This window comes from Copadichromis virginalis, linkage group LG6 (assembly GCF_057382275.1).
Source record: "Copadichromis virginalis isolate Kocher_CV1m ecotype Utaka linkage group LG6, C_Virginalis_male_GT1.1, whole genome shotgun sequence".
NCBI classification, from domain to species: Eukaryota; Metazoa; Chordata; class Actinopteri; order Cichliformes; family Cichlidae; genus Copadichromis; species Copadichromis virginalis.
Window position 1 is genome coordinate 40754531 of NC_140623.1, and position 11690 is coordinate 40766220.

The 11690-nt window shown below is 41.2% G+C and overlaps 1 protein-coding gene across 1 annotated transcript; it reads left to right on the forward strand.

Moving 5' to 3' along the window:
- Window positions 1-448: 448 nt before the first annotated feature.
- On the forward strand, window positions 449-3706 carry ccr7 (chemokine (C-C motif) receptor 7). Its single transcript, XM_085460968.1, has 3 exons — window positions 449-554; window positions 1984-2033; window positions 2260-3706. The coding sequence occupies exons 1-3, from the start codon at window positions 539-541 to the stop codon at window positions 3322-3324; spliced, it is 1131 nt and encodes a 376-aa protein (XP_085317094.1). The 5' UTR covers window positions 449-538; the 3' UTR covers window positions 3325-3706.
- Window positions 3707-11690: the final 7984 nt, after the last annotated feature.

Sequence of the window (11690 nt, forward strand, 5' to 3'; positions counted from 1 at the left end):
CCTCTGAACTAACATTTGAAATTTTCACAGTGCTTTACGCATCAACACCTACGACTTCTCAGTTAGATACAAGGAGCAAAGGGCTGTGCAAAGAAATGTCAATGTTTGCTAGTAGTGTTAACAAATAATTCAACGTGATCAAAACCACCAAACCTGTGCTTTCTTTTTATTCTATAGATCATGTGTAGTGTTACATGGTAGAGTGAAGATTTTGAAGAGGTTATAATCTCTTTATAATAATAATAAAGTGTGTGAGTGTGTGTGAGAGAGAGTTAGGGAGAGAGAAACAAAGAACACCAACTGGCACACACCATTGTAGCTTGAACTCCATCTATATTTCATATGATATCACTGCGCCATTAACTGAAGTTAACTTTTGTGACATGTGGTTTCACTTCACATGTGGTGGTTACCACGTGATGTGGTATCAGGAAAAAAAATTCAGAGACCTGTCAGTGAGAATGAAGGGAAAGCACCATCAAATAGACAGATCCGCGTGTGCAGCGGCTTCACCTACAGTGAACTACCGTCAGCCAACATGACTCCTCTCAGAGGTGAGTAGAGCTTAGAAACATAGTTAAAGGACGTTTGTGTGCGCTGTGATGAATGAATGAATAAATGCAGACAAAAAACAAAAAATACCAAAAAGATTGTGTTTCTTAAATCTCACGTTTTATATTTTAAAACTAATGATAGCTGCTGTGGCAGTTTCATCTACTATTGAACACTTAACATGGACTTGCATTTTTTTAGTGTGTTAAAGCTGCTTTTTTAAATACTAGAGACTTTGATTCAGCAACTTTACAACTACCTGCTTACTGGTGGTAAAATAAAATAATAATAATTGCCTTGCATGGTTTGTTCTAGTATATGTCTGTCGCAAGGTTAGATAAATCACAAGGTTGCATTTGGTGTAATAATCTGGGCAAAGTCGAGTGTAGATTCATCCGCTGCGACAGCCCCTTGGGAAATAAAGGAGCAGCTCAAAGTATCATTTTTGAAGAAGAAGGAACGGAGTTTTCCCCGATGGCCACATGATCAAAAGCCCCGAAAACAGATTAGAAAAGATAAAAGATGTATGCCAGAAGGGGAAAAACTTCTCAAACAGTCTATGATTGTTTGGCAGTAATAAAGAGTCGTTGCAGTCAAACAGTGAAAACAGTTATTGTCAAGTCTTTTACAAGCATAAAATCCCACACATGTAGACAATGTAACAATAATAGAAGAAGAAAAACAAAGAACCAGCTGTTCTCTTATTTACAGTTGGTCACCACAGCGGATGGATCTGCTGTGACAAAAATGTGACAAAGGATTTGTGTTTCTTCCCGAGCTTTCAAATGTTAACCAGTACTATACTAATAATACTTGACAATAAAGCCAAATATCAAATTTCACTCTGGGTTAAAAGCTGACAAATAAACACGAATTTCATGCGTGTTATAAAGGAAATCACCCTAATACCACCAATTAACTAACTTATTTTGGGTTTGATAGCTTGATTAGTTCAAAAGATGTGATCTGTACCACGCACGCATCTGCTGGATTTGTGTAACTCCAATGCAAACTGTTAGTCATGTGCAGAAATACACACACACATGCACATAGTGAAATTGTTAACGAACATATTTCCTTACAGACGGACAAAAATAATACAATCCAGAATAAGTAGACCATTTTTGAGGTGTCCAGGCCCAATACAATATTAAAAACTAATAACACCCTTCTTTGAATTTTGAAGTAGAAATTTAAAGGTCATTCAGCCCTTTATGGCTTGAGGACCAATTGATTTGGAAGTTGGGTATTATCTGCATAGAAATACATGTATATGGGTTTTCTACTAAACCTCCCTCGCACAGAAGCTGAGGAAGTCCAAAACTAACGTTTGAGCATCTTGAAAAGTCATCGTTTATATGAACACTAAGCTTGTCTCCACAGATCCTATTTCTAAAATAAATAAATAAATAATCTACATTTGTTTTTCAGCTCTCCAGAACTTTCTGCCAACTGTGCTGGTATGGTTAATGACCTCTAAGGTAAGAGAAACACCTCACTGAAGCTCTTCTTCCAGCTGTAAATATGTTTGGGATAAATAGTATTTACCGAACCGCAGTCTTCCCCTGTGGTACCAAGTGCTCCCCCTCCCCCCAGGAAGTGGTGGTGTAAAAGTACAATGTACCAAAGGCAGGTGGCAGGTGTAGTTTTGTCTGATCTGCTCTGTTATTTTACTTCTTTCATGTGTTTTTTGCTCTGTTTTTGCAGCCTTGCTTGTCCGACGATGGAAATTACACAACCACTACATTCACAGATTACAGCCTTTCCAGCTGGGATTATAGTGAAATTCCTGAACTCTGTAAGAAGCACTCCAATATGCAGTTCCGCTTCGTGTTTATGCCCATCTTTTTCTCCATCATCTGCTTCCTGGGGCTGGCAGGAAACATGCTCGTCATCCTCACTTATATCTACTTCAAGCGACTCAAGACCATGACCGATGTGTACCTGCTCAACTTGTCCTTTGCAGACCTGCTCTTAGCCCTGTCCCTCCCCTTTTGGGCAGCCAACTCCATGGTAGAATGGGTGCTGGGTCTAGGGCTGTGCAAAGCCATGTACACCATTTATAAGGTCAGCTTCTACAGCAGCATGTTGCTTCTGTCCCTCATCAGTGTCGACCGCTACTTTGCCATCTCCAAAGCAATCTCTGCTCACCGCCACCGCTCCCAGGCAGTGATTATCAGCAAGTTGTCATCAGCTTTGGTCTGGGTGTTGGCCCTGATCTTCTCTGTGCCAGAAATGGTGTACACCACCATCAATAACAACACCTGCACCCCTTTCTCCAGCAACTATGACCCACTTCGCATCACCGTCCAGGCAACTCAGATTGCTTTGGGTTTTGTCCTTCCTTTCTTGTTTATGACCTTCTGCTACAGCAGCATCCTCAGGACCCTTTACTATGCTCGTAGCTTTGAACGGAATAAGGCCATCAAGGTGATTCTCGCTGTGGTCGCTGTCTTCTTGGTCTTCCAGACGCCTTATAACGTGGTCCTGTTTTGGAGCACAGTTCTTACAGCACGCGGAGTACCGACCGACTGCAAATACGAAATCAACCTCCTCTATGCCACTGACACGACCCAGAGTTTGGCCTTCCTGAGGTGCTGCCTGAACCCCTTTGTTTATGCCTTTATCGGTACAAAGTTTCGTTATGACCTCCTGAAACTACTGAAAGAGTTTGGCTGCATGAGCCAGGAGAGGTTCTTTAGGTATACCTGTGGGAGGAGGCGGAGCTCAGTGCCCACTGAAACTGAGACCACCACCACATTTTCTCCTTAAAACAGCGTCCGTGTGGAGGAGTCAGCACCTTCAGCCTAGTGTTACACACCTGCTTACAAAGAGCTATGGACAATATCAAAGCATATGTTTTTATATGTAGATAGCTTAACTGGGACTTTTGTGGAGGACTGCACAAATAAGCTGAACTAAATTTGGCTCAATCTTAATTTTATGTCGCTGCTTGAAAAAAAAGAAAGTCTGAATGACACAAATGGATTTCCAGATGTTTTTCTGCTCTCCTTGTTTTTGTATATTTGTTCTAAGGTAGAATATTTCAAGATGTTTGTGATCTTAAAGAAAAATGTCAACAGTATTAAACACCTTACCACACAGTGTTACAAAAAACAGAAAAGTGCATTTTTAGTTAAAAATAGGTTTGATATACACAGAAGTTTGATCTACATAGATTCTTTTTCTTTTTATCACCTGAGTTTATTTCTGTCTGTATCTGTTAAACAACTTTCATGATCATTTTTGCATTTGCTACAATGTATATTATTTCTGTCTGTTTGTGCTTGTTATTCAAAGCAGGGTATATCAAATCAAACTAAAGCCAGCTGTGTACCTTTTATTTGTACTTTTCTCTGCCATTTGTAAATAGCCCAGATTATCAAAACAAGATTAAATATATTAAAACAAGATTTCAGGTGCACTTATTACATCAAAAATAGCAATGGCATATTCAGAGAAATTACAATTAAAAATGTGCACTTTGTCATACTTCATATGCTAGCTGCACAGGATCTGTTGTTCTTTTTTGTCCTGTATATAGTGTTCCAACACTGGAAGCTCACATTAATCATGGTAATCCCTGCGAGCTAAAAGCTCAGGCTTCAGACGTCTCAATCTTGGCACTCACCTGCTCTCCGATATCAGTTTGCAAGGGGCAGCCAATCAGAAAAAAGATGATGTCAAAGCATGATTCAGATAGCGTATGAAGGTCTAGGATAAACACATAATGCATAGAATAAATAAAGATTATTCTGAATTTTGAATCATGTAAAGTTACTCTAGTATCTACAGTTGTAAAATAATAAAAATATTAAGTTGGAGATTAGTTTGACTATTTCTTATGCAGGGCAGATAAAAAGACAAGTCAAAACAAGAAATACTTTATCACAAGAGTTGAGAAATGAATATGTTACATAAGCCAATCAAATTAAAACAAACACACAAAAGTGATGAGATCAATAAATTTAAATATGCCAAAACAAGAAGCTTAAATCCAATCTGACTGAAGGTACTGAGGTGTGAGATGTGCCGTATCTGTCCCTGTAGCACTAGAGCAGCAACTGATTTTGGACTAAAAGTCTAGTAAGTTGTGCAGAAGGTGGCGAGAATCCATTAACTAACCACATCCCTTCGACACAGCCACAATTGCTGCAGCTGCAATGATTTACTGCTTTAATTACAAATACAAAGTATTAAGTGTCACAGTTAGAATGCAAAAATAGATAAGGGAAGGATTCTTGCCAAATTTGGAAAGGATACAATTCATCACTCGTTTACTCAAAGTTCAGTTGAGGATAGAAAATAAAAACAAAAGAAACAAAAGAAAGACAAAACAGATGAGTCGACAAAGAGTAACACGGGGCTATTCATGTACAGAGGGTTGATTAAAAAGATGCACAGCTGAAAGGAAAGAGAGACAACACTGACATTTAGGACAGCACTCACAACCACAAAGGAAGGAAAAACAAAGTCAAAATAGAGCAAGACAAAACAGAAGACTAACCTTCAAAATAAAACGGGGAAGTAACAAAAAGACCCACACCAGACGTGGTAACAGAGAGAGAGGAGAAGGCACTGACGAGACGAGACAAAGGAGGAACATAGTGGCAATTACTGAGGGAACTAAAACTACTATAACTAATAATAAAAACCAAGACATGAATCAAAACATCACATAACCGAAACTCATCAGCGGAATAACCATGAAGTATAAATTGGAATTAAAGAATCCGTAACGAGACGAAGAAATCGAAATCCACGACACTGAGTGTGATTACAAGGGTTTGTGGTTTACACAGATTTTCATCTGTTAGTGAGGTAGGTGGCTCTAACCCAGGGGTGGGCAACTCCAGGCCTCGAGGGCCGGTGTCCTGCAGGTTTTAGATCTCACCTTGGGTCAACACACCTGAATCACATGATTAGTTCGTTACCAGGCCTCTGGAGAACTTTGTTGAGGAGCTAATTTAACCATTTAAATCAGCTGTGTTGGTTCAAGGACACATCTAAAACCTGGAGTTGCCCACCCCTGGTTTAGTGCGTGACGCCACCAGGGGTGCCACTGGGGATCTGGGGCCCCATGGAAAAAACATATCACTTTGGGCCCCACCACTTTAACAAAGGAAACCACGGCAACATATAACACATTTTTATTTCAGGGAAGATTGATGAGATATATGCAAGTCATATTTTACATTTTCATATTTTTTTTATGATAATTGATAAATTAAATTTTAAATTTTACTTTTTCAGTGATTGGTGGCTTAAACCAAATACATATAAAATATATGTAAGTTTTTTGGGATGGAAGTGAATTTCAATACTCATCTATAAAATTGGGTAAAATAAATTTTTACTGCTTTAACATAAAACTTAAATAATCCTTCGATTATGAATTTTCAAACAAAATATAGTGAACTAAAATACGTCTCTGTCCTGAGAACTGGTGGAACTCAAATAGGTTTTAATTGGTTTCAGCTTCCTGAAAGCTCTCAGCACCTGCAACAGTCATAAGACAGTGTGGAAAATAAACGCAGAGTAACACACACTTCTCCAAAAACGTTCTATTTAAAGAGTGTGTAGAATGCAAATATTATTTCCCAAGAGGCCTCCTGCAGGTGAAAAAACTTCTTGATGTGAAATATCTCACCTGTTTCTTTAGATATCAGGGCCGGTTCAGTGTCAGGGGTATAAGGAGATGGGAGTGGGGCAGCTAAGCCTGAGCCACAGGTTTGATGTGTTTGGCCTGGCAGCAGGTCAGCAGGTAAAGTACAAAGAGTCTGCCTGTGCCGATTATATGTTAGCTAAAAAAACAAAAACACATGATTTTCTGTTAGAAATGAAATAAGTTCACTAATCCAAGGAAAGTCGAGCAGGTTGGGGAGGAGAGGATGTTGTCTAAGCTAACATCCATCATGGACAACACCTCCCACCCCCTGCATGAGACTGTACGAGCACTGAGCAGCTCGTTGGGGCTTTGGAGACTTGTGGGTGTTTTTGACCGTAACTCCCATCCTGCAACGTCATCCACGCCAAGCTATATGAAGGGGGATGAGTCTTAGTACACCTGGACAGAAGCGGCAGAATGCCAAACAGCCAACTGTCACACATCAGTGAAAGGGGACAAGGTGAGAGACACTGAGCGATCCAGAAACCACACACAGGCGTTAATAATCATTCCTCGGTAGATTTACCTACTGCAAAAACTGAAAGCTCTCTTAGTCATTTGAGCCTTTACAGTGAGTAAAGCTGTGCTTTTAAGACAGTCAAAAGCACCGTGCTGCAAAGGATTTATAACAAGCTATCAAATCCAGAATGATGTGGAGGTAAATATATAAATAATGCTCAACGAGTTTTGGGAACACGAAGATCAAGAAATGAATCAGCATTTTTATAACACGCTTTACAGACAACTTAAAGGCAGATTAACCCATTAATACACAGAGCACGTCCTTTAATAAGGAATGATGATACTGCAGTGGTTAGGTGTAATAAGGGTGGGCAGGAGTCAGAGTGCAGGAACATTTTGGAGCGGCCCAGAAGAAATCACCTCCTTCTGAATGTCAGCAAGACAAAAAAGATGCTGGTTGACTTCTGGATGAAAAACACTGCGACTACGCCCATCAGCATCAGGTCGAAGCAGCGGACACGCTGGAGGAGCAACAGTGACGCTGTGTACAAAAAGGGTATGAGCAGACTCCACTTGTAAGGAAGCTCAGATCCTTTAAGGTGTGCAGCGAGATGTTGGAGATCTTCTACTAGTCTGTGGTAACGATAGTGCCAGAAACACCAGCAGGATCAACAAACTAATCAGTGAGGCTGGAAGCATCACTGGAGACTCCATGGGAGTCAGGCATCACTGAACAAACTGCTCTCCATCACAGTTTTCTATAAAGCTGTATAATAAATCTTCATTCTGTGAGGTGAACACACTCGTCAAGCATCAGATCCCAAAGAGATTTTTGTATTATACCTTCATGCAGCAGTTTTTCTTACAGTTATAGTGCACATATTATTTATTAACGCAATTTTAACTTCTTTCACATAAACAGGTCGATGGATAGATGCACCAAACCAGGAGCCAAGATTTCAGGGCACATCTGTACTCGTTTCTACACCAAATCATCTGTATAGCGTCTGATATGTCATCAGTGCTTCTTCAGATTGTGTTATCACAGAAAAGCACTATAGGCAGCCCATCTGCAGACCACTCATCATATTTGAAATCATTTTTCCAAATGTGTTAGCACTCCACCATCATTAAACTTTCCTCATCTCTTTAAGTGAGCTTTGAGTTTTCATTTAGAAGAAATTATTGGATTTCACGAGCCTTTTTTTTTTTAGCTTGCTAGTTACCAAGTGTGCATGAGCCTAAATTGCCTAAAAAAAAAAAATATAGTCATTAATATTTTTTTCTGTAGTTGTACAGTGCAAAAATATATTGTACAGTTGTCGCAAAGCACACCAGTTGGGAACCACTGCCTTAAGCACGCACACAGATGTATTATGGTCGTGTAAAAGTGCTGCAGATAGCAAGTTGTAATTGTGCATTGTCAAAAATACTTACATTACTTTTTAACTCCCTCTCACCCCCAACATCTTCTGGATTAGCTTTTCTTTCTTGTGTCTGCTTCTGCACCCTTGAACTTTACACGTCTGCACCGCATGATCTCACACACACACACACACACACACAGCTTCAGCACATCCTCTACAGCCTCACGGCGCATATAATTTAATGTGCACACATACAATCAGACAACACCAAGCACCACTCGGGTCTATGTATCGCGCTCTTATGGAACCACACCTTCTTGCATATGATGGATGTGTGATTTTTCTCCTTCGTTTAAGCGTCACACACAGCGTGCAACATCAGCTACACACACACACAACCATGGGTACACTAAAGTGTGCTAGGTTAAAAGGTTAAAGATATTTAAGACCTGTCACAGCTATAGATAAGCAAGTTTCCTAATGTGTTCTCAGCCTGCTATAACTCTAAGCAAAGAGGAGTGGCAATTTTAATTCATAAAAGTGTTCAAGTTATAGATCCAGGGGATAGATTTCTAATAATTAAATGATTTATATGTAACAAAACGTTATGTATTGTCAGCTCAAATGTTGATGACCCCTCATTCTTCCACGCTTTTTTTTTTGTGGTGCACTCTCTGAACACCCTGCTCAGGTTGCTCACTTGTTCTTGGGGGCGACCTCAGCCGTGAACTAAATGAAGAAATGGACATGCTCAATACAGGAGGAACTCAGTGCAACTGACAGTCCACAAATGTAATTAATCAGTACATGAGCGATTACAGACTTGGCAACGCATGGCGTTCCCTTCAGGCCAACCGTAGGGACTTTCTTCTCACGTCCATCACTTCTACTCTTGTCTGGATTATTTCCTAGTTAGCAGCTCACTGCTGAGTGACATTTGAGACACTTAGATGTAGGGGGTGTCCAAATTCATAGGGTGCATCCTCCTGAGGACCTGGCCTTCACGGTCTACGTGGGCCAGGTAGGCTGGAAGTGTGAGGCTGTGAAATTGCATGGTCTAGCCTTAAGATTTGTGTGACCAGCTTTATATCATATAACCCCCTATTGTGGGGCGTGGTCTGCGGTGCCGCTGCAGGGGAGGCGGACGCAACTAAACAGCATCCGCAATCATGCCTTGCCAGGATAAAACACTGAACTGGGTCCTGAGTTGATGTTGTTGTTGTGGTGTATGTGGTGGGCTGCAGCCCAGCGTGTGAACAGCAACCAGAAGAATAAAATGTGTGAAATCCTCAAAAGCATGAACGTGTGGTCATCGGGTCTGTCGTGGTTTTGCTATACTCGCTTAAAAATATGTTACAGTAGATCGAGAACTCAAGAAAACCATGAATCAACATATGAAGATGCTGCTGACGTGAAGCAGAGCAAAGCTACAGAGGTTTTATTAGAGACTGAGCTAAGCATTTTCCAATTTTTCATAAATGGTAAAAGCTGAAATTTCTTCAGTATTGAACAGCCGAAATTTGACTTTCTTGTCAGAGATTCCCCCCTAAAAAACAGCGGCCGTACACAACGGTAGACTGGTGGGTAATAAGCCAGTGAAAAATGCAGAAAACAGAGATTTTTTGATGGGAAACTGGTCTTGAAGTACACTGAGAGACAGCACTGTGCAGGAAGTGGGATTTTATTGTGGTGGAAGCTAAACGGCAAAAGTAAGAGAAAAGTCATGACGATGTTTTTCAAATGTGAAGTGTAGGTTCATCTTCTTTTCCTGCTGGTTCAGTGAGTTTTGGTCGGAGTGATGAAACGTGCAGTTTAAGAATCTGTGAGATGTGAACAGCGCTTTGTGTTTCTGTTTGCAGAATCTATTTACCTGCCCTTTAATTGCTCGGTGGTTGTTAAAATAGTTTTGTGAGTTATAAGCTGAGATTCTGGCGTTTCTGGCAAAATACATTTATATTTAAACATCTTTCAGAATTTAATTAATTGATATCGGACTATTCAAATTAAAATCTATTTAAAATCGGGAAATCTATTTTTTTAAACCCACAGGATCTAACAGAGGTGGAGGATGGACTCAACCTGGGTGTCTATTGCCTTATGTAGTCTGGGAGTTGACTGAATGTCTGGCGGGTGTAGTTTTCCCTCTGTGGTTGGGTCGGGTGGGCTTTCCTTGGCTTGGCCCCAAGATGGTGCTGCAGCCATGTACCCTGGGCTAGAAGGGCCTGGGGCCCCCTGCCCTTGGTGGATTTTATGGAACAGGAGTGCCTATTAGGGTCAGTGGGGGGGCTGGCTCCAGGAATCAGGACACTTTGCCCTCTGGGCCTTTCCTCCCCATCCCTAATTGCTTCCCGCTCCATCACACCACCAAACATGCAGGGCCTTGGACACTCTCATTACCTACATTGTCATAACACATACACCTCTTCTGGGTGGGCACACTGAATGGCGTCTAGACAGGGGGTCTGTTCGTTCAGCCTCACCCCACCTGACCCCACTTCTCAATTTTAAATCGCATGTAGACATTGAGGGTTCTGTGGAGGGGTCGTGCTGACACCAGCTGCTATCTGGCAGAGGGTTGTCTGTGCCATGCCCCCCTTTTTAAATGCACTTTAGAACACCATGCATGGACACCACGTATGAACAGGCGGAGTGAAGCATGGGCTCTTTTTACAACCCTGTTCCTTGTTTGCCATCTGGGGCTGGAGGTTGAGAGGACGAACTGGTCGTCCGTTTAGGGTCTGTGATGGTGGACTCCTCTGCTGCTGCGGGGACTGAGCCGGTCGGCCTCCACCCCAGAGTGAAGCGGACCATCTCCTGGGTCTGGGGCCTAAATATAGAGTGTATATGGGGAGTGTGAGTGTGTTTACAGTGTCCATTTCTGTGTGTCTCCTTGTTTTGTGTGCGTGTGTGTTTATTCTCAGGTTTGCAAAGTTGAAACAGACTGATTCAGTCTTAGAGCAGCTGTGTCTGTGTTTTATTTCCATCTTGATGCACCTGATTGTCAGAGGTGTCAGACTTGGTGGTCCCAGCTTTTAAAGTAACCATTTCAAAGTAAGGTGATGAAGTTGATTGTATGGTTGTAATGATTTTGGTTGCGCAGCTTCTCCGACCACAGATAGATATAGACGTCTTTTGTTTATGAACTCTTTATAGCTCCCTTTCTTTCAACCAATCAGCATTTTTCACCGACACACTGCACACTGTTGTACACACTGTTGGTGATGTATAGTGGCAGAAATAATTAGTTGAACATCTGCTAAATGAGTAAATTTGCTCACAAAGAAATGGACCATCTCTAATTCTTTTATGTCGCTTTCATTTTAATAGAGAGACATAGAATATTGTCCAAAAATTCAGGAAACACAGTACATACAAGTTATAACTTGATTTGCATGTCGTTGAGTGAAGTAAGTATTTGATCCACCCCAAACAAAACCTGAAATCCTTGCTGTCAAACACAGTGGCAGCAACGGTGAGAGATTTTGGCCCACTCCTCCTTAAAGACATTCTCTAAATCTTTTAGGTTTCTTCACTGTCTGCATGATTTGAGTTTCTGCCCCCAGCACTTTCTCCCAAGGCTTCTCTGTGTCATTTAGATGTTCACAGACAAACTTAAGACAAACCTGCGCCTTCTTGAGCAG